This window comes from Arvicola amphibius, chromosome 2, assembly GCF_903992535.2.
Source record: "Arvicola amphibius chromosome 2, mArvAmp1.2, whole genome shotgun sequence".
Classification (NCBI taxonomy): Eukaryota; Metazoa; Chordata; class Mammalia; order Rodentia; family Cricetidae; genus Arvicola; species Arvicola amphibius.
The window spans coordinates 115,925,466-115,952,942 of NC_052048.2; the positions used below are offsets into that span (position 1 = coordinate 115,925,466).

General features: G+C 40.8%; 1 protein-coding gene across 1 annotated transcript in view; it reads left to right on the plus strand.

Annotated features, from left to right (window-relative positions):
- Positions 1-27,477, plus strand: part of LOC119806863 (S1 RNA-binding domain-containing protein 1-like) — a 74,056-nt gene that overhangs the window by 35,579 nt on the left and 11,000 nt on the right. Inside the window, exons 2-4 of the mRNA XM_038318923.1 lie at positions 12,350-12,456; positions 13,540-13,716; positions 17,001-17,159. Of these exons, the coding sequence (XP_038174851.1) occupies positions 12,350-12,456; positions 13,540-13,716; positions 17,001-17,159 (443 nt within the window). The remainder of the gene's footprint in view (positions 1-12,349; positions 12,457-13,539; positions 13,717-17,000; positions 17,160-27,477) is intronic.

Here is a 27,477-nt window from a genome sequence, read left to right on the forward strand (position 1 = left end):
ACAAGGCATATTTTCTCTCAGAGCCACAGCCCCAGTCTTGTGTGTGGCTTTTAAACAGGGTGAGGCTTACTATTGCTTCCTGCTTGAATGGCCTGTGGCCATCTCTTGCATCTTCCATTCAGAACAGCTGGTTATCCTGCCCATTCTGCTTTTATGACTTAGAGTAGTGCCTTCATTGTTATAATGCCCACTGTGTTCCTTTCCTTTTTTTTTTTTTTTTCCTCAGTGTCAGGAAAACAAACAAACCTCTCAAGCTAAACTAGAAAGGAAGTACAAATTCATCTTAAAAAACAAACTTATCTAAAACAGTCTGCTCTAAACAGAGCCTCCCATTGATTAAATAGTCTCCTTGGTGGTTTGAAGAATTAACACAGCGAATAAGTGTCTGAGTCCTAATCTTGTGTGGCTGCTCAGTAAGGACAGTGTTGAGTTCTTATTTCTGAGGAGTTGGTAACATTTGTAATACCTTTCTGAACTTCAGAATGTTTCTCCCCTTCCCCTATAAGCCATCACTCTGTGGGTCAGACAGATGGGTCTGGTTTTGCCTGCTCCTGTGGTGACCCATGGAGATACTTCTGGGAAAAGAATGAGTTCCATGTCTGTCAAAGGTTGTAAGGGAACGACAGCATGGTCTGCTGCCACAGCTCTCGCTGGGCTGGAGCTTGATGTCGAGACCAGGCATGAACTGCAGAGACTCTCCTGCCCTGGCCTCCTGGGAGCGGAGATAACAGACTTACTGTGCCCAGTGAAATAATGGACATAGGTACAACACTGTGATGTCAACAACTATACTGCCTCCGTACCTGCTGCTTGTCTGTCAGGATCTGCATCTATTTGACCTGTCTAGTGATGACATTGAGTCAGGGTTTTGTTTTTGGTTTTGTTTGTTTGTTTGTTTGTTTGGTGCTTGTTATAATGTCTCTGACTGTGGTAAGGGGTGTCTGTGGATGAATTCTGAAGGCTGACTTGAAAGCTGGCCAGGTGAGAACTCAATAATATTTCTATGTATTTTGGTTCCAGATCCCCCAATTTCTTTGTCTCCTGATTTGTGTCAGATTAGTGGAGTTTGAGATGATAGGTGCTAAGTGAGTTCAAAGACAGTTGGTGCTGAGTTTTCTCGACTTTCCAGGAAAAGGGCACGAGTGTTTGCAGCAAAGCACCTGCAGTTGTCCTGACTGGGTGGGAATTAGCAGGAACTCTTAATCTAGAACCTCACCCAGAAACCGTTCTTCTGGAGACTTGGTGAGTGTGGAATGCAAGGGCCCATGCCCAGTCTTAGCATAACATGTTAAAACAGTTGAATTTTGTTTTAAAACTTCACTCTGAGTTTGCTGCTGACTGTGCCTGCTGAAAAGATTTTTCTATCTAATCTGTGTTTGGGACATAATACCACCATATCCTCAAGCTGTTCTGGGGCCAGTTTCTCATCTTACTTGAGGCTACTCTTTTCTTTAACTTAATTTTCAACTCCTGCCCAAAGAATCCAAAGGCTGAAGAGAAAGAAATTTGCCACCAGTTGCCCCTCTTTCTCCATGTAGCAGGCAGCAAAGCATCAGGAAGTGGAGATACCAAGACACAAAGAAACCTCCTCCACACACCCAGTGCTCAGTGGAGTACACATGACGATGGCAAGACTCACACTGAGTCTGTACCAGATACACCAGAAATAAAATGAAGTTCCTCACTTTCTATAGCTATGTGCATGGCATATTCCCTATACAGCTGAAAACAGGAAATGAGAGGGCCAAGTGTTAGAGCCCACTGTTCACTCCCAGTGATGCAGAAAGCTAGGCTAGGTGCAGAATTACTGTAGACCACATGAAGCCTCCAGGCTCCATGCTGCCAAGTCGGCTTTGTCAAAAGGGGATACCAAGGCAATGGGTACCTTGCCTTCTGTATTTATGCTGCAACTCTGTGGAAATATTCTGTTGTGAATCCAGTGCTGGCAACGGCAGCCTTTGGTTTTACTGAGGAAAGTAAGCCATCGCTAGTAATAATAGGCAGAAGTCAGTTGATAGCCAGTGTTGTGTGTGGCCACTGTGTGCATGAGACATGCATTTGAGGACATGTGTCTTTAGAATTTAGAGGTGTTGTCAGGGAGCCTTATTTCCATATTCAAGAACAACTGAACCTTGCCTTGGTTCTTTCCAGTCGCTGCCACTTTAGGGACACAGTGACACAGCAGCTGTCCAAGTGTCCATGCCCACAAAAGGTCTCCCTCCAACCTCCGTCGTCTCAGATCAGATTTTCTACACGGTTTTATTTTTAGTTTATTAGAAGGAAAACTTCTCTGTTGTGGCTAAATCTTTTCACTCTATTTTTTTCTAAAGTCTGCTTTTATGACTAAGCCATAAATCGCTAAAAATAAAGATTTACAGTGGAAATGTCGACTCCTTTGTGTTGTGTCAGGTCAGAATCTGTCACTAATTGGTGTGCATTTGTTCATGCCTATGTCATGAGCCAAGATCGTGTTTTAGCTAGGTGGCCACACATGGGGCAGGTAGGCGTGGTCCAGTTCAGATGTGCTAATGTTTTCCTTGTTATGATCAAGTGGGACACACAAAGCCTTGGTTTGGAGAAGTCTGTGGGCAAGGCAGGCATTTAGGATTTATGGACCTTTTCTGAGCTGGTATTGGCCCTGTCTTTTCTCCACTATGTCATCCTGTATCCACTAGGGGACATAAGAGCACCTGCTGCAGGACAGAGTAGAAGCCTGAGTGTGTTAAAATGTAAACGCTGAACAGTTAGGATAATGTGAGAAGACTTGGATATGATCTTCATGTTCATAAAGAAGCTATTCGCCCTGTTTAAGTCTCTGTTACCAAGGGGAGCAAACCTGCAGCTGACTAGGCAGCTTGTGCCACCCAACTGTGCTCCTTTGCTTTGAGTTCTCGGGTCTGGAAGGCTGTGCCCAGAATGATTTTAGCTTTGACAATAACAGCGTTTTATAGAAGGACAAACCCCAGAGTAGTCTCTATGCTATACCCAGTCACATGTTCTAGAACTATGAAACCTGAGCTAAAGACAGCAGAGCTGAGTATCAGTGTCCCCTTCTAAACTTTTAGCTTTGATAGTCAGATATCTGAGCTCACAGTTTAGAAACTTAGGGTGGAGTTTTGCTTATTTATAATTCTTTGTGTACTGTGAACATGAGTGTGGAGGTCAGAGATCAGCATCAGGTGCCTCCTTCCCTTGCATTCTAACTTATTGGGGGACAGGATCTCTCATTGAACCAGAGCTCATCAGTTTAGCCAGGCTAGCTGGCCCGTGAACCTCGGGGATCTGCCTCCACGGTGCCAATATTTCAAGAGGACGACACTACACCCAGCTTTTCCTGTGGGTTCTTGGGATTTGAATTCAGGTTCTCATGCTTGCATGCTTGGCAGTTACTACTGAGCTGTATCCTCAATTATTTACAGTTATTTTTAAATTATAATATATATATTAAAAGTACAAAAATTTTAAATGATGAAAGGCAAATTTGTCATTTATTGCATCTATTTCACTAGTCCATAGCTTGAGTGTTGAAATTACTGAATTAAGGTCTACACTAATTTTTTTTTCACTTTCTATTTTCTCGTTGGTCCATTGCTCCTCTGTTCTTCCTTTCTGGCTTATTTTGGACAGAAAAGTCAAAGAGCTTTTGGTTTTCAACTTTCAATTTCATCTGTACTTCTGCAGCTTTCCCTTAGCAGTCATGGCAGGGATTGTAATGTGTAATTACCTTTGCCCTAGTCTGCAGTGGTTAGCATTACCTCACTTCCCTCCCCTTTGTTTTCATAGACATGGATATGTAAGTGTCACATATGTGACAGATATCTCCAAATTCCATGTTAGCGTTTTTGCTCTAAGTATTCCTTTATCTTTAAGGTAAAATTATAATACACACTAACTCATAATTTTATGTGTCCACCCGTTCATTTCCCATCTGTTGTCAATTTTCTCTAGTCAGAAAAATTCCCTTTAACATTTTTTGTACTGCAGGTCTGCTGGCAGTGAGTTCTCATTTATCTGAAAGAACCCTTAGTTTTCCTTTATCTTTGAGAGATAAATTTGAAGTTGACAGGGTTTTTGTGTTTTCTTTCCTTATACTGTACTTTGAAGATGTCATGTCGCCGTCTCTTGTTTCTGACAATCCCCCCGTCACTCGAGCTCTTCCTCATGCACAGGGCACCCTTTCTGTCTGCTCTGCTCTCACCATTGTCCCTTTACCGTGTTCTTGGTAGCTTGGCTACAACAGCCCTAGGTGTGGTTTTCTTATCTTGAGGTTTCAGCAAGCTGCTTGAATCTATATAATGTTTTTCAAAAGAATTGGAAAAGTTTCGCTGTCATTTGCTCATATTTTTATTCTGTACACTCTCTGTTCTGAGGTTTCCATGATACACATTTATCCATGTTAACTTTTGTTCTGTAGGTCATGAGGCTTTCCTGTCTCCACCCCATCCCTTCCTTATAATTCTATTTTTCCAATAGAATAATATCTACTGATCTTTGTGTTCACTAATACCCAATCCACTATAAAACTTAATAACTTTGTTTTCATTAATTTTGTTTTATTTCAGATAATTTTTGCAATTGCGTGGTAATTATAGCCTCTGATTCTCTTCTATTTTCCATTTGTTTGCTTGCTTTTTTTGTTGCTTGGTTTGTTTGTAATCATATTGCCCTCTTAGTAGCTTAAAGCTTCCTTAAAGTACTTGTCTGTATTCTCTGCCATCTGAGTCATCCATCCTAGGTTGTTGTCTGTTGAATGACTAATGATCTCTGTTATAGATCACATTGCCTCACTTCTTGGCATATCTACCTATTTTATTTTATATGGGGGACACAATGCAAATTTTGTTTTCCTCAGAGTATTGGATTTGTTCTGTCAATCAAGTAACTTAGCAACTGATCAGACTGAATCTGATAGGAATTTTGAGGTTTTAGGTTTACAGCCAAACTAAGCAGAAGCTAGAGAGTGCCCATATATTTTCCCCTGCATAGAAATGCAGATTCCCAAACTACTAGCATCCTGTACCAGGGTGTGTATTGATTGCAACCAATAAACCCAACTGTTACATTATCACCAGAGTCCGTAGTTGAGGGTATTTGTTCTGTAGATTTTGACATAGGTGTAATGGCATGTATCTAGTATTCTAAAATCTTGCAGAAGTTGTCTGTACCATGCCAGTTTATCCCACCTTCACCTAGCCATAAGCACTTTTTCCATTGTTCATGTAAGACAGCCTTTCCCAGAACATACAGTAGGGTAGCCTTTTGAGATTCACTTCTTGTCCTAAGCAGTGTAAGTGGGGGTTTGGCCATGTCTTTTCATGATTTGCTAGCTCATTTTTTTTTCTTACTGATTAATATGTTACATCTGGTGTGCCACCATTTACTCATTTATCTACTAAAGATCATCTTAGTTCTTGTAAGTTTTGGGAATGATGATACATAAGTGTAATATGAGAGAACCACTTGTTGGTCCCTGGCTGCTCAGCCCCGAAATAATCACATAGAAACTGTATTAATTAAATTGCTGTTTGGCCCATTAGTTCTAGCTTCTTACTAGCTAACTCTTACATATTAATTTAACCTATTTCTATTAATTTGTGTATCGCCACATGGCTGTGGCTTACCGCCAAAGTTTCGGAGTCTGTCTCCAGCTTGGGGGGGGGGGGGTTACATGGCATCTCCCTGACTCTGCCCTTCTTTCTCCCAGCATTCAGCCTAGCTTTCCCTGCCTACCTAAGTTCTGCCTTGCTATAGGTCCAATGTGGTTTCTTTATTGATCAGTGGTAGAGAGGAAAATCCCACATCACATATGAAAGTTTCTATGTTGATTTAAGTTTTCAATTCATTTGGGTAAGGACAATGGAATAGAATTTTTGAATGTTCAGACCTCAATAATGCTTTAATATGGATTCCCCAAGTAACACAATTTTACGAAACATCTTGTATATGCTTACTTACCATCTGTGTATCTTTTGTCCAATTTTAATAATTATTATTGAATCTTAAGAGTTTTCTATATTTTTGTTGTTATAATAACATTTTTAAATATTTTCTCACAATGTATGGCTTGTCTTGTCATGTTTTTTTCTTTTGACAGTGTCCTTTTTAGAGCAGAAAATTCTAAAGTTAATGAAGTCCACTTGTCAGTTTGTTTCCATTGTAGACCAGTCACTTAGGTTTCTGTGACTGGTACAAGGTTTAATAGTTTTGGATTTACATTTAGGGCCTTGATCCACTTTGAATTGATTTTGTGCCTAGGTTCATTTTTAATATTTTTCTGTATCTGGTTGCTATAGCAATAGTTTGTTGAAAAGATGATCTTTGTTTCACTGTGTTGCTTTTGTTCCTTTGTCAAAGATCAGTTCATCACATTTATATGAGACTTTCTGGGCTTTCTATTCCTTTAATCTATTTTTGTTGGTTTGTTCATTTTCCCCGGTTCCTCATTGTTTTTGATTACTGAAATTTTATGGCAAGTTGGGTTTTGTCAGTTCTATAGTTTTACTTTTTCCTTCAGTGTTCTGTTGACCATTTTGAGTCTTGCTTTGTCTGTGTGCATTTTAGGACCAGCTTGGCATCCCTAAAATCATTTTCTACAATTTTGACTATTATTGCTTTGAATTTTTTAAATCAAAATGAGAAGAACTGAAGTCTTAACAATATCGAGTTTCCTATCCATGAGCATAGAATGGCTTTCACTCATTGAATTTGTCAGTGTATTTTGCCGAAGTTTTCTGATTTTCTTCATACACATGGAGATGGGAAAGGGACTATTTGTGTAGATAGTTAGGTTTGAACCTGAGTTCTTTATTTCTGCACTGCTAAAGTAAATGATAATTTGTTTTCAGATTCAAGTGTCATTCATTCATTGATATAGAAATGTGGCTGAACTCTATATTAATGTATCTACCTGTATCCTGCATCTTTTCTGTGACTTCAACAAGGGTAGTTTAATTTTTTTCACTTCTAATATGCACCTCCTTTTTTCTTGTTTTACTATGTTAGCTTGGTCTTAGAGGATGATGTTGGGAAAGGACGTCCTGGATTTGTTCTTATACTAGTAAGAAATCTAGTTTCTTAACATTTAATATGATGTTGGGTATAGGTTTTTCCTGTTTAGTCTCCTCATCTCAGATAATAGCACTGCATTGCCTGCTGTCCAACATCAGTTGTCAAATATAAAAGTGTGTATATGACAAGATTCCTTGAAGCCAAACAGAAAAGTTGCTGGAGATTTGTGAGCTGAATGGAGATTCCCAGAGGTACAGTGTGTCCTGGAAACAGGAGTCTGGCCATGCAGAGCACAGAACATCTGTGGATACTCACTTGATGCCCTAAAAGGTTAGGGTTTTAAAATTAATCAATTTGTCTTGTGCAGAACAAATAAGTTGTAGTTCCAAGGATTTTTCTGTCAAATTGGCTTGAATAATTGATTACCACTAAATAGTAAAAGCTCATGCAGGCAGCATTGCTTACTGCCACATTAGTGGTTGCCAGCATCCCTTCCATATGCTTCACCAGGAGGATTTGCAGACTTCCTTCTGTGTTGTTTTTTCTTCTCCCAGCCACCGGCCATATTTCAGTCTGTTTCCAGATCCGGAAAATCCCTCTGGTGCTGAAAGACTAGTGCCCTTTGCCATTTTAATCCCAGGGCTCCGTAGCACAGTGAGTAGTTCCCCGAACAGTTTACTCATTTAGAGCGCAGAACTGTTCTATGGAGTTCAGTGGGTGTGTTTTTAGGAATGTGCTTATGCAGAACTCTTGTCCATTTGTCCCACAAAATCACTTGTCTTGTTGCATGTAACAATTCTCTGTGATTGGATAGAGCTGGAAGACAGTGTTTCCAGGATATCTGTCCTGTCTTTCACAGGGCCTCATAAAGACCTCTGGGTTGGTTGTATTCTGTTTTCTCGAATGGTTTCCGTTCTCCTGTCACCTTCTTTCGCTCATGGGTCATTCACACTCCTCTGGATGACTCTCAGACTGCCACGTGTCAGTCAAAGCATAGTAGAAGCAGAATGAGGAAAAATGGGGAAAAACTTGCTTTGCTTAAAAGCGGGTGACTTTTCCTCCTATACTGTTGTTGTTTCATTGTTTTGTCTTGCATGCTAGTTTCTAGCTGTGTTTTGTATTTTGGTCATCTTTAAGGGCTAGAAAGGAACCTGAGTCATAATAGAATAAAGACTAAAAGACTGCCATGCCAGAAGACCACAAGGGAATAAAATTGAAGTCTAGTGTGAATATACACAGTGAAATTCTGTTGCTTTAGAAGCTGAGTCTCCAGTGTTGCATCTGGAAGGGCTTTTAACAAGAAAATAATTGTGAGATAGTTTTGGTGCTTCAGAAGAGAGTAAAACAAGCAGTTTTGATGAGCAATTCTTCAGAAGTTTGTGGTAAAGTAATAATAAAAATGTGGATTCTGACCTCAAAAAGGCTGACTAGCATAAATGACCATTTATAATCCTCTTTTAAAATCTCATAAATTTTATGTAAAAATATAATGACCCAAAAAGTATGTCCTTGAATTTGAAGGAGTCTGTTTATACAATTCACATAACTTGCCAAAAAAAGAAAAATAAAAAGAAATGCAGAGTTGGGTAACTTCTTTCTGAAAATAGAATGGCCCATTTTTCCTGGCACAGGTCCTTGGGGATTATTAGCAGTCAGTCCTGGGGGCCTCATGTCTTGGACCAGTGAGTACAGGTAGCGCCATGTGTCATGCCTCGGCTTTCAACAAGTCTCGACAAAGCTCTGAGACATGGCACACACATCGCTTCACAGCGCCGTCAGCACCGAGCTCGCGAGCACTGCACCGTGCCTGGGAGAAAGGAGCTACAGACACCTCTGCTTAAGCACGTGTCAGGGGCACAGTGTGGATCTGATAGTCTTCCCTCCTCCCCAGATAAACGAGAACGTTAGCCCCGTCCTGAGCGAGGACAGCAGTGCTTGTGTGGCGTCTTACTAAGGAGCTGCTGAGGGTGACATTTTAGCCCTGTGTTGCCATAGACGTTTTGTATATGGCATTTTGGTGAAAAGCCAGTCTGGGTTTCATTTGTTTGGTTGATTTTATCATGTATTTCCTGAGTCCCCTGTACGTAGACCCTTAGATTGCACATTTGAACGCACATGCACATACAAACAACACACTCACCCTTAATTTGTATTGCTGTTTTCCTAGAATATATTCTTAGTGTAAAGATATTGTGTAAAATCATAGAAGCATTCTGTCGATTGTTGTGAGAATTCAATTAGATGATGTTCCAAAGCCTTAAATAATACCTTACTGTAAAAGCTCAAAGGTGTTTGGTCATATGCTTGTTGTTTTCATTGCTTCTGTCTTTCTTGCTAGACTTTGAGACCCTAGATATTTGGTTAGAAAACCATTAGTGGACATAACTCAAAATGGCTTGAACAATAAGGAAATCTATTATCTTTATTAAGTAGTAAAGAAATATCATTGCCAGAAACTCAGAGAAGTGAGTCCAGAGCCAGTTCATTCTGGAGTTCCTGTCTTTCTGTGTATTCCGCCCTCAGTGAGTTGGCTTTTCTCAAGGTCATCCTATCACGTGGTACAAAGATCATAATGGTCTTTCTTGAATAGTGATGGCATCTCATTCTAAGCCCCTGGCAGATCTATCCTCACATGATTTAACATCATTAAATAAATGGAATAGAGCTAGCATGGTTGGCTTAGACTATTGCTTTTCATTCCTTTGGACCCACTGGAGGAAATGTATTTTGTATTGTGGTCACATTACCATCACACATATATTTGAGGATATATATTATATATTTGAGTGAAATCTAATTCTTTAGAAAATGTCCTGAGAACAGAATAACGACCTCTGCCTCCTGCGCTGGTCTGTATATGAAATGCACAGCAAAAGCACATGTGGTGCAGACTTGGTCCTCTGTCGGAGGTGCTAACACTAGGACATAAGACAGCTACAAGTAGGTTGTGGGGTAGGAGCACAGGGGTGCCGTTGGGTGTTGTCTCTTGTCCTGGATCCTTTCCATCTCTCTTTGTTTCCTGATTGCTATGATATGAAACTGCTTTGCTCTGTCATATCCTCTCCACCACATTGGAAACCATGAACGGAAACAAATCCTCCTCTAAACAGTTTATGTCAGGTATTTAACAGCATGGTGATGTAAATGCAACTCACACACTATTATTTTAAGATTAAGCATCATATTGCATATTTAGTGGCCAAACACACAAATATTAGCAAAGATTTAATGTAGATAGGCTACTGGTGAGGTATTTCCTGTCCTGAGTGTGAGGGCAATGCTGTGAAGTTGTATGATAGACTCAAACTTAGTCCATTCACTTCTCGAATTCACACTCTTGTACTTGATATAGTAATATTAATAATAATTGATCTGCAGAAGAGTCATTAATGTGTCCAGTACTCAGTAGAAACTTACAGAAATGCATGAATAGTAGGATTTGGAGATCATTAGAAACCATTTTAGAAGCTGCCTAGTGAAGTATGTGAAGATGAGTCACTAAATTTAGTTTGTGATTCCAAGTTGAGTTCTGGATTGGTAAAACAGTTCTCTGCAGAGTGATTAAGATACTTCAGAAAACTTGCAAACAGGCTATACATTAGCCTGCTTTTAATAGTTGTGCTATGAATATGTGTGACACTGTTCTTCCTATTTGGAAGACGCACTGGAGTGTCTATTTGATGGAAGATTATAAAGAGCTCTTTTTACTTGGGTGAACTTTTCTGGAGAGGTAACATTTACACACTCCAGATAGGGCATCAATGACAGACCAAGTTGTGTGTGGTGAACCAGTGAGCTTTATTTAATCAGACTGACAGAGAGTTTGCCTGATGCCCAGACAGTGCATCCTTGCAAGCTCTCATTAAATATGGATGACAGCTCCCTCGTAGCTGCAGCTACATAGATGGGAGCCCCACTAAACTCCCATATTCCCTCCAAAGACCACAGGGAGCCCAGAGAATTATTACACCAGCTGAGAGGGAAGTGCAAGAAGCGGCTGCAGCCTCAGGTGCCCTGATTAAGATGATAATGGCATTCTGCTCTGAAGCTAGCTTTCTACAATAATACTTTTCTTTTCTGAATTTGAAATTGAAAGTTTAAAAATGTCATGGATTGTTTGCAATTTAAAAATATGTGTACCTGGTTCTTGAATTCATTTTTACTGAGTACATCTCAGTGTGTGTGTGTGTGTGTGTGTGTGTGTGTGTGTGTGTGTGCACGTGCGCGCGCATGCATGCCATGGTGTGTAGTGTTTTTTTTCCTTTGAAAAGTTAAAAATACCTTATTTTTTTATTCCTAGTCACTACTTATAATTACAGGGCAATATACTTTATGTATTGAAAAGGAAAGGAAAGGGCTAGAACAGATAAAGGTCACAGAAATGTACATCTAATAGAGACTATATTGCATTAACAGATAGCTGCACCTTTTGCAAACTGACTCTCACTCCTTTGAACAAGAAAGGTTCCTAGTTGAGCTGCTGTCATTTTTCTCATTGGATTTGGTTTGCTAGCATTGTGTGCACCTGTTTTCCTAAGGTTTGGCATTTTCCTGTGGTTTCTTTGTCTGACTTTGGTGTTAGTGATGGCCTTGTAGGATAAGGTAGGAGCTGTCACTCCTATAGTTGAGAATCTGGGAAGTGTTAGCAGTAATTGTTCTAGGGATGTTTAGTCACATTCGCCAATGGACCCTGGACCCAAGGAATTCAAGCTTGAATCCCTTGGTAGGACTGCTCAGCTTTTCTGTTTCTTCTTGGATCAGTTCCTAGGGATTTTTTATTCCTTTGTAGTTTAATTTATATTAACTAACAATACACTTTTCACATTGTGTAAATGTCTATGTTTTATGTAAAGTTACATTTAAGCCACACAAAATAAACCCTCCATAAAAACTGCCTTGCTTTATATATTTGATCTAAAATGCACTTTTGGTGATAATGCTTCATGCAGTATGGGTCTGCACCTTTACCAATATTTGGTATTTGCCACCAGTTGTATTTCAATCTTTCTGGTTGAAATACTCAAAAGTGCTTTTGTTTGTGTTTTTAGTTTTGAAGTTTTAAAGCTGGCATCTACCAGAACATCATTACCAAAGATACACCTTTAGTCTAGAAGGGTTTTTTTTCTGTTTCTCTTTGTGTGTGGTATATGTATGATTTAGAATGTATAGAAACAGATTCCTTAATTTCAGCCCAGTTACATCTATTAACAGTGTGCTTACAAGGAATAAAGGGATTTTCATGGTGTGCGTTAGTCAGCTACCAATAAATATGGGCAGAAATGAAACAGTCTACAAATGGCATCACCTGCATTTGATCGCTGCTTCATCTTTATCTTTTCAGCACGATGTATCCCAGACTTTACTCAAGGCAACCCTGGACAGCATTGTGGAAGAATGTGTCAGCTTTGTGGGAGTGGATATCAACATCTGTTCCGAGGTTCTGTTGCGGTGAGACAAGAGTTTAATTTGCTAACTGAGAGAAGGGGGCTTGTGTATATGTTTCTATGCTTGTCCAGTATAGAAAATCTGTAGGTTTATATGTTCCTGTAGAATAACCAGAGAGAAAGGAGTCATTTAAGGAAAGAGTTGCAGGAGTGCACATAATTATTTTTAGTAGTGCACATCTGAAATAGTTCGTGGTAACCATTGATTGCATCAGTGCTGCTGATTGAACTTAAATGAGGTTAGCATGGAACGTGCCATTGCCCCAAGCTTCAGAGTAGATGCCTTCACTAGCCTAGTCTCTTGCATGTACCTGTCAAAGCTGAAGGTAACCAAAAGGTGAGGGCTTCTGCAGGTTCAAGGAGTGTCATGGTCACCTGTCAACACTGACTGGCTGTTTTCCTGGCTGTTACAGAGGAGTTCCTCTTTCTTTCCTTTGTTTTGGTTCACACTCTTGCTCTGGATGTATGGGCCTGTTGGTGCTCTTTGAACTTCCTGGATCTGAGCCCTTCTCACCAAAACTGTGATAGTGGGAAATACTCTCTGTGTTCTAAGATACCACTTCCTCCTACCAAAGCCATAAGTCGTAATTCCATGCTTGGAACTGTGCAGTGGAATTAGGGTTCTCTGTAATAACAATCTTTTAATTGAAATCAAGCAAAGACCTTAGTGTTAGAGTTTTCATTCCTTTATGGCAACCATGCCATTCACAGGGAAGTTCCTCTCTAAAGTTCAGTTTTGTATAGCAATGGACCAGAAGATTCTAATAGGGATGGCTACGTGAAGCCCTTCTCTAAGCTGAGCAGAGATGGACACACTTTTCCTGAACTGGGAGATACAGAGATTGTGAGTCATGTAGAGGAGCAGACGCTCTGTTGCTGCCTCAGTTCCACCAGTATCACAGGAGCAACTGGCTTGTTCCTGCTTTGCATTTTCTCTTCTGTCCTGCTTTTGATTGATGCAGACGTCTGGCGGTGTGTCATTGCAGTTGATGTTATGGTCCAGGTGATTTGTGACATCATATTTTTAGGCGAGATCTTTCTCTTTTCTTTTATAACTATTACTTTATTTTACCTTTTTATTTTTTAGGCATATTGCAGGACTTAATGCCAACAGAGCCAAAAATATTATTGAGTGGCGAGAGAAGAATGGCCCTTTCATCAGCCGAGAACAGTTGAAGAACGTAAAAGGGCTTGGTCCAAAATCCTTCCAGCAGTGTGCTGGCTTCATCAGAATCAACCAGGACTACATCCGGACATTCTGCAGGTGATTGTGAAGCTCGCACCAGTGGTAGTACTGCTAGCTTCCTCTGTTCTTGTCCCGCCTGCTGACAGCTAAGCTCTAGATGCCCGTTGTCCATCCTCTCACCCCACAGGGGTGAGTATGTACTGTGCTAGGCTAGGAATACAGCAGTCAGCAAGGCAGAAAATGGCCTGTTCTCGTGGTGTCACGTTTTAATGCTTGGAAAGGACAATAAGCCACTAGTAAAACAAGCAGATTCAGATGGTGAGTAAGTGCTTTAAAAGTTAAGGGATTTGGCACTGTCCTGGGGCCAAGCAGCTGCTTAGCTACGTTGTGCATTAGAAAATTATTTGAGCAAAGTTTTGAGTGAAATGAAGGGGCCAGCTGCACAGGGCTCATAGCAAGCAGCAAGTATGAGAAGTCCTGTGGCAGAGCCAGTTTTGATGTGTTCAGAAACAAGGCTCAACCAGAAGACAGCGACGTGTCAGGGGAAGAAGGAGAGGCTCAGCCATATGATGGCAGCAGGCCGGAGAAGGAGTGTAGAGACTTGATGTGTCCACATTGCACTGTTGAATTCATGCCGACCACCAGCCACCAGTCGGGGGGACTGAACTAAATCCTTTCCTTCTAGTCCAAGTTGCCCAAAAGCAAAGAAATTGGATAAATTTAGTAGCATGTTATAGACATGAAGGGATATTCTTTATGCATCTGATCCTTTAGGAATTCCTGGTTCATCAATGCATAATTTTTCTCTTCACAAAATTGTAGTATAGGTCATGCAAAAGCAGTTTCACTCGGAAGTAGGTTAAGCGAATGTCAGCCCCATATGATGGTAGAATACATTACAAAGCTCAGTCATGAGCGCAATAACGAAACAGTTGGGTTTTGATAAGTAAATAGAGCAGAGTAAAATCTCAAATCACTATAAAATAATTGGAATTTAGCTTATGATAAGGTGACATTTCATATACTGGTAGATCATGGATAGGTAAAATCATAGAAAAATGTAATTCAGCATGTCGGTGCATGCAGAGGATACTGGCATCCTACCTCGCTCTGCTTGTCAGTAAATTCTAAATAGTTCATAAAGTTATATGTAAAGGAGGAAGCTAGAAGTGTATAGCAAAAGACTTGGGGAACTCTTGCAGAACAGCAGGGCGGCAGATTACAAAGCCCAGAAGCTGGGCCTGGCAAGGCAGCTTAGTCGGTAAAGTGCTGCAGAACATGCACAAGAACCTGAGTCCCAGCACCACCTTAAGGCCCAGGTACTGAGGAATATTTGTATGCCATGTGAAGGTGTGTTGCTGCGATTGGTGTAATAAAAAAGCTGAATGGCCAAAGCTAGACAGGAGGTATAGGTGGGACTTCCAGGCAGAGGGAGAACCTGGGAAAGAAGGAAGGCAGGGTTATGAGCTGGATGTTGAGAAGCAGGACGAGCAGTACAAAGTAAAGGTAACTGAACCACATAAAAGAGTGTAGATTAAAAGAGACAGGTTGATTTAAGTTATAAGAACTAATTAGGAACAAGCCTAAGCTAAGGCTGGAGCTTTCATAATTAATAATGTCTCTATGACATTTTTTTGTGAGTTGGCTGCCCAAAAAGAAAGACTGTCGGCACCTTGGGAGTCTGCGCTCATCTGCAGTTTCATGTAACACACACACAAGACCCAGAAGCCATAAATTAGTAGTGTGGAAGATAAAATAGTCCTTTGTTAGCTTATATGTATTTTGAAAGCTTGGTCAGAAAATTCAAATAGTAATTTAAAAGAAATAAGTGAGCTTGCCATTCTTTCTAATTTTTAGAGCTTCCTGTACCTATTTCCACATTGTAGATGTATTTCCACATCATTTGCTTGTGGCATTCTCTGTTAAATATGAGCAGGAAGCTTATGCTATATAACTATTTGAAATCTTTCCGAGTATTATGTACAGGTTCCTGCTATTTTTCTTGTCATTTTCTACATGGCCTATGTAATATTTTAATTAATTACAGGCGGGCTATAATTTAATGTAATCTTTGCCTTATTGGTAAACATTTGAGTTTTAAAGCCTCATATTTTCAGCTGGTTTCAGTACTTGAACTTTGTGACTGTCACATCTTCTAGACAACTCATGCCTTTAATAAGAATATCGTATAAATTGCTACTTCTGTGATTTTGCCTTGGAATTTTCTGATTGTTAGCATTATTGCTCTGCTTGCCTCTACAGATCATGTTTGGTGTTATTTTCATGCCTAGCATTTAACTGTTGGTGTGCTTCTTGTAAGCATGTAGCTGGTTTCATGGCTCCCCTCAGTCTGATTCTGATGCATTTGTATGTATTGTAGTAATTAAATGCACTGAATATTCTGTCTTCTGTATTTTTCCCATTATGCTTTCTCCTTTGTCTCTCCGTATTTTCCTGTCACATCTTTATTTAATCAACAGCTCTGTCCTCCAGAAAAGGGCTGGAAACTTAGGGCTTTCCCCACTTTCCCAGCCGGCTTCTCTTTAGCTCTGTTTTCCTTCTTGGAGAGATGAGCGTGCATGCACACATACATGCATACATATATATATATATTATAGTAGCATTATTTAGATTTATATGTATATATATTTATATATTCATTTTAATAACATTGATAAGCATTTGTTTAATGTTACTTTTTGTTTCTGTACTTCCCACTGTTTCTATAGTGCATATTATAGGTTTTGCATATTATTGCTGTATAGGTTTTGCTGAAGTTTTACATGTCTGCAGATGTTTTTGGTTTGTCTTCCTATTGAATGCTGCATTCAGAGCATTTGACTCTGCACTCGGCATTTTCTTTACAACTTCAAGGTTAGTCGCCTGTGCTCTGACATCTCCTGTTTGCAGGGGAAGTCTAATGCCAGGCTGATTTGGCTTGCCTTATCTCTAAATACTGAGTTTGAGTTTACTCCTTTGAAAGCTGTTGTCTTTTCTCAAATAGGTATTCTGAAGTGTCCTGTTTATATGCCAGATGTGAATCTAGCTTCATGGTCTCATTCTGCATTCAGTAGTTTTTCTTAGGAACTTGGTTTTCCTCAGCGCTGAGAAACTATCTTTGCCATCTTACTATGATGGCAATGGTTTTATTTATTTCTTCATTTCCCCTAGAATGCCCGTTGTATGGACTGAATAATAACAAAATCGTATTAGTATTTTAAGCAAAATGTGATAGTTTCTGTGAAGCGAATGACTGCCATGTGTGGTTTATGTAGCAGAGGACTCAGTGCATAGTTAAGTCATGTTTCTTTGCTTTTCTGCCCCACTTCCTCATTTTTTATCATAATTTTTCCTGATTGCAGTAGTGGGCCCACTGACTCTTCAGGCCAGAACCACCAGGGAGCTGCTGTGCTCACTGGTGAGAAGCTGGGCAAAAAGAAGACCAAAGCAGATGTCACCCTCACACCGAACCCACTGGACCAGACTTGCATCCATCCGGAATCCTATGACATAGCAGTCAGGTGAGCCGGAGGCCAGCTCCGGAACTGTGCGTGTTCACAGTGAGCTCTGCACAGCACATAGCCTTGCACGGGCATAATGGGAGCTGAGACCCAAGGTTGTACTAAACATGATAGCAGTTTTCAGAAGTTCCTTAGTTTCTGAGTTGACCACACATTATTTTATTGCTCTTCCTAGAACTGTGTCAGCCAATAAGCCCTGGGTCTAGGGAGAAGTGTATGAAGTGAAAATTACATGGCATTCTCTGTTTGTTTTGGAAACTGGCATGACTGAATTGACTAGTACCTGGTCTCACTGGTGCCCCTTTGAAAGACAAAGCCAACAGCCAGCTTTCCCAAGAAATTCTGTTCTGTTGGGTTATCAGAGTCTAATGAACTTTTAGTAGGGGCATATTAACAGAGAATAATGTTGAGATTATTTTCAGTACAAGAGAAGCTTAATATAAAGTGTTCAAAGGAAATGACTTTAAGATTATTTATTATATTTATCTGTTTGTGTGTACATATATGGAGCAGGGTGGGAGACCAACTGGCAAGAAGAATCAGCTCCCTCCCCTTCGGCCACGTGGTCCTGAGAGTAGGACAGTCATCAGACTTGACAGCAAGACTCACTCACTGACCCATTTGACCTCAAAACAGCTTTTTAGCTGCACTTTTAAATACCTTTAAAACTTTCAGTTAGTTTGAAACCTATAACTTGATACATAACCAGAAATCCTAAGGTTCTGACTAGATTGTACAGTAGTGGATTTAGAACCAGTTTGTTTTAACTTTGATGCTAAAATATGGGACCTATAGATTGCTTTGAAGCCATTTGTATTTGCTCACTTTGATGAATGTCATTGACTTGCTTTCTTCAACAGTATTTGTTATTATAAAGGTAGAGGAATAACTCAGAAAAGGAGACTTAGTCCACCATCACCATGGCAGTCTGCCCTCTCCTGTGTTTGATTTTGAGAATTATTGACTCATGCAGAGTATTCCATTACACCTGCAACTAGATATTAGCATATCACTGCACCTGCCTTTCTATACATCTATCCATATCTATCCATCTACTTATCATCAAACTTATTTAGCTGCTGAAATAAGAACATTGCAGACATCAGTGTATTTTTACCTATTCTTCATGCATAACATAATAATTCTTTAGGTTTTTTTCTCTTGTAAAATTAACATAAAGTTAACTTTAGTGTACATTTGGAAAATACATACATCAGTGCAACCCAAAACTCTTTCAAAATTAAAAAACAACAAAAACTACTGATTTCATTGCCAAACATTCCCTCCTGCTGAAACCTCCCAGAAGTTTGGCAAAACTTAGCTCATTGCTCTTAGAACTTCTTAGAAACACTCTGACGCCACATAAATGTGCTCAGCGAGTGTCTCAGACACTGCCATACAGATGTGCTCAGCGCATGTCCCAGACTTTGCCACACAGATTTGCTTAGCGCATGACCCAGACTCTGCCACACAGATGTGCTCAGAGAGTGTCCCGGACACTGCCACACAGATGTGCTCAGAGGGTGTCCCAGACTCTGCCATACAGATGTGCTCACTGGGCGTGTCTTACCAGTGTAATACTCAAAGGTTTATTCCCTTTGTAATCAACACCAGTAACTTGTTTCTTTTATTTTCTTTTTGCTAGGTAATATTCCATTGTATAAATACACTACAGTCCTATCTATTATACTTAAGAGCTATAGAAAAAAATTAATCTGCTTTACTGTTTTTTACTCTCAGTACAACGTAAAACGTGCCTATAACCTGTGGTATCCAAAGCTAGCTTTGTAGCACATTTCTCAGTGGACCAGGGACACCCCTTAATTCATTCTGACATTGCTCAAAGGGTCAGATTCCATGAAGTGGAGGTTCCATTCTACAAGTGCCCACTTGTCCCATGCTATTCACAAGCATGTTTTGTTACCCACACTTTGGGCCAGTTTGCTATGAATTAGGGTTCCCCATCTTATGTTAGACCCTGTTTTTTTATGTTAATACTGCAAAACAAACCAATAAATTGAGGTCTCTATGATAGTCTCTTTGGGTTTGGTTGACTTGCGAGCTCACAGAAATTAGGGGGAAATATTTAAGTGCGCCCTCTTGTTGTGAGTAGAGATGCGCAGCTGTGTGTGGAGTGAGTTTCTGGGTGAGGTATGACGTAAGGGCTACTACTGAAGCGTCTGCATCTTCTGCCTCTGCCCATGTCCAGCCTTCTAGAACTTGGACCTCATTCTTCTAGGTTGTTTTTTTTTTTTTCTTTTTCTTTTTCTTTTCTTTTTTTGGTTTTTTCAAGACAGGGTTTCTCTGCAGCTTTTTTAGAGCCTGTCCTGTTGTTTTTTGGGCTATATGAATGATTTCATCACTGGTGGTTACCTCAGAGTACAGCCTCTCCTGTCCCTGAGATGTGGGACTGAAAGTTTTCCAGTACTGTGGCGTTTAAAGAGTAAAGCAACCTTCCCCACGCCCACACATGCATGCAGGCAGGCACATATGTACATTCAACCATTCCTTTATCTCCGTGGAGAGTCAAATGCCTGTATAAATATGGATTTATTTTTAGCTCTGAACTGTTAAATTAGTCTGTTTAGAATTGCTGTGGGTTTTGTTATGTGGGTTTAGAATTGTTGGTGGTTTCGTGTTTTGCCGTGTTGGAGAACCCAGGGCCTTACACATGCTAGGTATGTGCTCTGCCACTGAACTTGATAGTCCTTACTGATGGCTCGGCCTAGTGTCATTGCCACATGGCCTTGATTACTGTTGAACTCAAGTTCTCAGTTAGCGAGTCCAAACGAAATCTGCATTGGGTGTTCCAGATTATTTATATTTTCCTATGATTTTTAGAACCAATTTGTTAATTTCTGTTAAACAATAATAGGGGTCAGGCGGGCACACCTTACATCCCAGCACACAAAAGACAGGAAGGTGAATCTCTGTGAGAATTCAAGGCCAGCCTGGATTATATATGGAATTCCAGACCAGCCAGAGCTACTTAGTGATTCAGCAAACCAAAAAGTGAAAGTTAACTAATTCTTTCTGTTTATTTAGTTCTTCTTTTGTTTTCCTAAGCAAAGCTTAGTTTCCTACATACAGTTGTTACTTCTGTTGCACTACTGTGTAGTGTTTTCAGTGATGTTATAGAAGCAGTTTCTAGTGTGTTAAGCTTCTCTTTCCCAGTGTGTTAAGCTTCAGTTGATCTTTGTGCAGTGCTCTCGCCTGCAGACCTGTCACATGTGTGTGTTTTTGTAGAATTCATAAATTTAGGTCATCAGCAAATAGATTAAAATTTTACCTCTTCCATTTTAATCTTCATGTTTTTAGTTCTTTTTCTCACCTGTTGCTGTGATCAGAAGCTTCAGTATAATGCACAGGAGTAGCATGAGGGACTGTCTTAGGGTTCTGTTGCTATAAAGAGATAACCTGTCCATGGCAACTCTTATAAAGGAAAACATTTAACTGGGGAGGCTTACAGTTCTGAGGTTTAGTTCATTGTCATTATGGTGAACATGGTGACCTGTAGGCAACATGGTGCTAGAGAAGGAGCTGAGAATTTTGCATCTCTGATCTGAAGGCAGCAGGAAGTGAACTGAGTGTCACCGTGAGTGTAGCTTGACCAGAAGAAACCTCAGAGCCCACCGCGTCAGTGGCACATTTCTTCTAACAAGGCCACACCTACTCCACAATACAATACCTCATAATAGTAACACTCCCAGTGAGCTTATGGGAGTTATATCCAGACTGCCACATTCCACTCCTTGGCCCCCATACACTTATAACAATATCATAGGGCAATATGCATTTAGTACATCTTTAAAGGTTCCCATACTCTATCACAGTCTCAATGATGTTTAAAAGTCCAAAATTCAAAGTCTTTTCTGAGATCCATGCAATCTCTTAACTGTAATCCCCTATAAAATAGAAATCAAAAAACAGATAACTTCATGGGAACCTAATTAGCATGTTATATTGTATAAACCAGTCTTTTTCTATGTGCATTTTTGTGTTTCTTTAAAGCATTTGTAATATGGTTTCTAAAATTTTTTATTTGTTTCTATTGTAAGCATATATCCCTCTTATTTAAGATCTAGATTTTTTTCATTGGGTGACTAATTTAGTAATAATAGATTTAGCAATGTTTCCTTGTGGTGGATCCCTATAAATAGTACTGCTTTGCCAATGGTTCGAGAGCTTCCGTGGCTCTTTACATACATTGCCAAATAACGTACTAGCTTGTGATGCTCTCAGCAGGATTCAAGCCAGAGCAGTCTGCATTCTCCCAGGAGGCAGGCGTTTCTGCCAGCTCTCACAGGGACCAGTCTCCACCTGTGGAATGTCAGTGCACAACTAGTGGCTTCACTTCTCTCTGTGCTTCCTTTGGGGTGACCTATTTGCCCAGAAACAAGACAGCTGTTCACTGTTTCATAGGAAATTTCTTTTACATGCAGTTCCCCCACACACACCTCAGAAATTTGGAGATGAAATGGGTAATTGCCTAATCACCCTTGGTGTCTTGTCCAGTGCTGAGCTATAGACATCATATCTGACTTTCACACACTTCGTCTAGATGACACTCAGCATAGACAGTTCCTACTCACAGTGGTGTCCCATGAGTTTTAACCGTTGAGCCGTCTCTTAGCCTCCCAAATGCTCTTGATCCATGCTTGATTGAATCTTGGCTGGCAGTACCTTCAGATGCAGAGACCTAACTACACCATTATTATCGTATTTGTGTTATTCTTTCTTATTTGTCTACGGGTTCTTCGTATATTGAAGTCTGTCATTGTGTGAGCTCAAGACTTTAGTCTGCATTGTTTACCTTTGTATTTGCTCATAATGTTGGCTTGAATGTTTAATATTGATGAACTAAATTTTTTCTTTTATGTAAGATGGCCCATCTTTTAATATGCTCATCTCAGGGAAGCCTAGTGTTTCCCTAATTTTAATATTCCTTATGGTTCCAATATTTACTCCATGAGTTTTGTTGTTGAGGTTTTATTCACACCTTAGAATGTGGTAGGGCCTGGAGAACATAAAGATGTGTGAAGGTAATGTATCCTTAAAGGAGCACACTACAACAAGCAGAATTTAAACTAGGGGGAAGAAAGCTCATTTTCAGACAGGGCTGACTTGTAGGTTCATGCAGGTGATGGGCCAAAAAGACGGACAGGGTATCTAGTAGGCTGGAGAGACGGGAATGCAGCTCAAGCTAATTTAAGGAGTTGTTGATAGACCAGTGAAAACCAACATTCATTGGCTACTTCCTCATTCCCAAGCATTTTAGATAGAACAGGGTGTGTAAGCATCACAGCAACCCCAGGAAACTGGTGCTGATATTATTCCCATTTCAGGCTGGCCAAGTCTCAGAGGGAGAAAGTGAATTGCCTGAGACAACTTAGCTTAGTAGAACCAAGATTTAAACCAGGTCTGCCGCCACTCAAAGCCTGAGTTGTTAACTGGATTGTACTTTTCAAACTGGAGCCAGATTTGAATGCTATCACTGTGGTCATGGTCTTCTCTGAAAGATAAAGTGTGGTGTTCACAGGACGTAAGGTGTCCCTTAAGGAAAAAATAGTGAATATTGGGAGTATCTATCTATCTATCTATCTATCTATCTATCTATCTATCTATCTATCTATCCTTGAGCATCCTTTCTGCTTCTCAGGAAAGCATCCTGTCTCCTAATTGAAGCTTTGCTTATTTATTTTATTGAGAAGTCTTCAGGAAGTGGGTGTTTTCTAAAGCAGTCAGAGTTTTATACTATTCTGCTAAAGATGTGTTTCCTTGATGTTGTAGTAAAAAAGCATTCCTTTGCTTGTGTTTTAGAATAAGTAAAGTAAGCAGACCAATAGTACCTACATTTACTTTCTTCTTAATTAAGAAAATTTGAGGAACCAGAATAGAGGGGCAGAAAGCCAGATGGGGTTTGTCAGAAAGCATGAGGACTGATGGCATTTGAATGAAATGTGGGAGAAGCACTCACACCCTAGAAGACAGAAGTGAGCCTGGAGTTGAGAACCAGCATTTCTTCTGGCCTTTGAGTCCTGTCCTCTATGTCCCTTTAACTTGATTCCTGGTCTTCTTCCACTCACAGGGTGACTTCACTTCCTTCCTCGCTAAAGAATTTGAAACTCCCCCACAGCCTCCTCTAGCTGCACCCTTCTCTGCGCTCATTCTGCCCTGTCTTTCCCTAGCAACTCTGCTTCAGGATTCTGTTTCCACCTTCACTTCCTCCACGCCACTAGGACTGTAGTGGTCTCTGTTATGGAAGGAAGTGGCAGCTAGAATACCGTGCTTTAGCTCTGAAAGTCTAGGACTGCATCTCTTGTCTCCTCCACCTTGCTTACTGGTTTAGCTCAGACTGCTTCCTGCTGTGATCTACTGTCCCCTACTGAGAGCTAAACACTGCCTGCCCGTTGTGCCTGCTTTTCTTTGTCTTAGGGCTGTCTGCCTCTAATTCTCACTCTTTTCTTCCTCTCATTCCCTTTCAGTTTTCTATCCTTGTTCCTCTTTTGAAGTTCTTTCTCAACCAGTGACCTGCTTATCAAAGCCATCCTTAAGCCACTACCCATACTGCCTTTTTTGACACTGTCAGCTTGAGGCTGTCAGAGGGATGGATCTTACTATTAGTGAGAATCGTGACTGGGCTAGAAGCTGGAGAGTGGCACCGTGAAAAGGCTGCGGTGGTCTGCTGTGTTAGGAGTGGACTGTGAGGACGGAGGAAGAGTGTGGAGACACAGAGTGCAGTGTCCACATTCTCTGTGCATTTCCAGAGTACATGAAATGCAACAGTAAGTTATGAGCGACAAGAACAATATGAACACCAGGGACACTCTGGAGGATGGTGTTATGGTTTTTGTCTCTTTAAGAGGCAAGCCACGCCCACTCCTGGCGACCCCTGCTCTCCCTCTCCCCCCCCATTTTAGATTCTGTCCCCTAGTGGCGCACCTCTCCCCCTTCCGCTCCCTTTTTCTGTCTCTCTCCTTTCTCTTCTCCTTCTTTCCCTTCTCTCTCTCTCTCTCTCTCTCTCTCTCTCTCTCTCTCTCTCTCTCTCTCTCTCTGTCTCTCTCTCTCTCTCTCTCTCTCTCTCTCTCTCTCTCTCTCTGTCTCTCTCTCTCTCTCTCTCCTCTAAGTAATAAATATCCAGTTCTATTTTATACGATGTGTCTATGTGCCTTCTACCCACTGCCGGGCTCACAGCTGCTCTGCGAGCCCGCCAGGGACCCACCAGCATTTTAAAAAATAAAAGACGGAGTGGAAACTCACTGTTAGAAGAGAGATACAGAAGGGAGACACTGAAAAACTTCAGAGTGATTGCTGCTTCATGATCTCTTCACTCTCAAGGCTTTTGAGACCATCACTCTGCATGGCTCCTAAGTTTACTCTTAGTTTAAACCAGTCTTCTAAAGCTCAGCCTGCATCTGCTGCCTCCTCAGCAGCTCAGTCTAGCATGTTTAAAATTGAAAGCTGGGTCTCTCCTGAACTTTTGCTCCAAACATAACCTTCTTTATAGCAGATAATTTCAGTTCATCCTCTCAGTTTCTCAGTACAAAAGCTTGGAAACTTATCTTGTGAGATAGAGCTTACCAGTACTCTTATGTTTGTTGTTGGAGGCTGCTTGTTTGTCCCAGATGATCATCCCTGAAATAACTACACAGAAACTGTATTAATTAAAATCACTGCTTGGCCTATTAGCTCTAGCTTCTCACCGGCTAGCGCTTACATCTTAATTTAACCCATTAATCTGTGTATTGCCTCATGGCTGTGGCTTACCAAGGTTCCGTTTGGCTTCTGTCTCTGGCAGGCTACATGGCTTCTCCTGACTCTGCTTTCTTTCTCCCAGAATTCAGTTTAGTTTTTCCCGCCTATCTCTGTTCTGCCATGTGCAGGCCCAAGACAGCTTTATTCATTAACCAATAAAAGCAAAACATATACAGGACTTCCCACACCACTGTTATGTCAGAGTCCGTGGCCCCAACATAGAAACTATTTTTTCCTAACTGGATAGGTATGGAGGCGCGAGAAATAATGAGGCACAGTTCATACAGCCATATCGGAAGGGCATCTCAGGCTTCATTCATTCCTGAAGAGCTACCTGCATTTATTATTCAAAACACCTTTTATCCCCCTGGTAAACCAAGGTGGATACTCATTAATACACTCTTTCTGGGGGAGTGCTGGACTACCAAAAATACCTGCACCTTAAGTCACCAGCTTTGGAATCAACACCTCTCCCCTGGCGATCTACATAATAACAAAAGAGAAGGAGCCATACATCCTGAATCTTTGTCAGGTGGTTAGCTTGTTTGGAAGAATTGCAGCTGCCTTGGAAATTAAGCATGGCCAGAGAGCCTGGCTGTAAATATTTTGTATAAAATATGGGCCCACACTGTTAGAGATACCTGTGAGCTTCGTAATGGCCACTTACTAATTGTTGACCTCTAGCCTAGCACCCTAAGAGTGTTTTTCTTCCCTGCATCGATAGGCTTCTTGAGAACATAGATCATCTCTATTCATGTTTCGGTTCTACACATCCTGTTGCAGTGTGGTACACATCCCAAATAATGAATAAAATCATCAACAACAAAATTCATATGGTAATAATGGAACCATTAAAAAAAGCTAGCAGGGAATGGAGAGAAGGCTTGGTGATCAAGAACACTTGTTACTCTTCCAGAGAACTCTCAGTTCCCAACACCCACATCAGGTAGCTACAACCTGTCCAGCTCTAGGGGATCTTTTCCTCAATGAGCATCATGCACATACATGCACACATAAAGACACTCCCTCATATACATAGATAAAAAGCAAGCAAACATGAAAGTATTGAAAAACAAAGATATTGAACTGATCATAGAAGTCTTTAAAAGACTTGTTTGTATAAAATCAAGAACAATAGAATTAGATTTCAATTTTGTCATTAAACATCTTTTGATGTAACTATATTATTCTCTACTTTATCTTACATATTCACAATAGACTTGGATGGTTAAAAAGCCAACCAAACAAGCAAAAAAAAAAAAACTGCACAGTGTAATAGCATAGTTAAAGTTCTGACCCTCTATAATTGTTCCTGAACCTGTAACATAAATAATGCATCGGAAAAGTTGGCATCAGATTTGTTAGGCTCGTAGCAATGTAACTAAAGGTTAGTTATTGGAGGCTATAAGCTCCAGTTGGCTAGTGATGATCGGAATCTGGCTTAACCACTGTGTCCACAGCACCCAGCAAAGACCGATCCAGCAGTTTGGAGGAATAAGTGAAAGAATAGAGAATGGAAGGGAACTATGCAGAGAACATTGAGGAAAAGAAACCATGAGTGAACTTTCCCAGAACAAGGTGAAATGTTTAGATTGGCTTCCAACATTTTTCTTTTCTGTAGTCTAAAGCTGCTGAGTTTATGTGCAAGCACAACTGTTGCTAGAACACACTGGATCGTACTTTCCTGGCATTCTTGGCTTATCCATGTACCGACGAAGGACCTCTTTGAGAATCCCAGTTCACTGAGAGGGTTCCAACCTTCTAAAGAGAGTCCCATGTACCTTCACAGAGCCTTTTGTCTGCTTCCAGTGCCCTCTCAGAGTTTACAGACTGGACATGCAGAGGAAAGCCACAGGCCAGTTGTTTCTGCATTTTTTGCTGTGGAGAAATCCTTACATATCCACATGTGAGTAGTTTGATTGCTGCTGCAGTATGAGTGGAAGCAGGCCCAGCAAGAGCGTGTGTAGGGCCCCGCCCCTCCCTGCCCCCTCTCCCTTTGTCCTGCTGTTTTGGTTGGTATCAGAGCTAGGCACATATCTGATTTTCCTTCTTGCTTTAGGAGAGAAGGGAACTCCTCCTGCAGGTTTTGCTGCTGAGCCCTCTGCATCACATGAGACCTGGCACTCACCCAGAGAAGGCTGGGTTAAGAATCTGATGCATTACTGATAGTTAAGCTCCAGCGCTTCTCTGCTCTCAGTTTAACTTGAAAAATGCCAGGAAGTTTCATGTCAAAACTCACTCAGCACTCATTTTGATAAAGTATATGATGTTTCCATTTGGGCCGTTAGGGAGCACTTTAGAAGACGGGTTCCCAGAGGAACCAGCGTAGCAGGAGGAAGGTGTGTGGTGCTGTTGTCATGTGCCAGGAGTGGTGCATTGTCATGTGCCAGGTGAGCAGATTACAAAGAGCAGTTCTGTCAGCTCATTGCTGACATCCTGAGCTGTGCAAGTTGCCTTATTACTGCAGATCTGCCTGTTTCTGCCTCGTACAGTCATTGCAACAAGGTGTGTTTTGAGAGCATCAACAACCGTGAATGTAAAATTCAGGTCTAGGACAAGAATA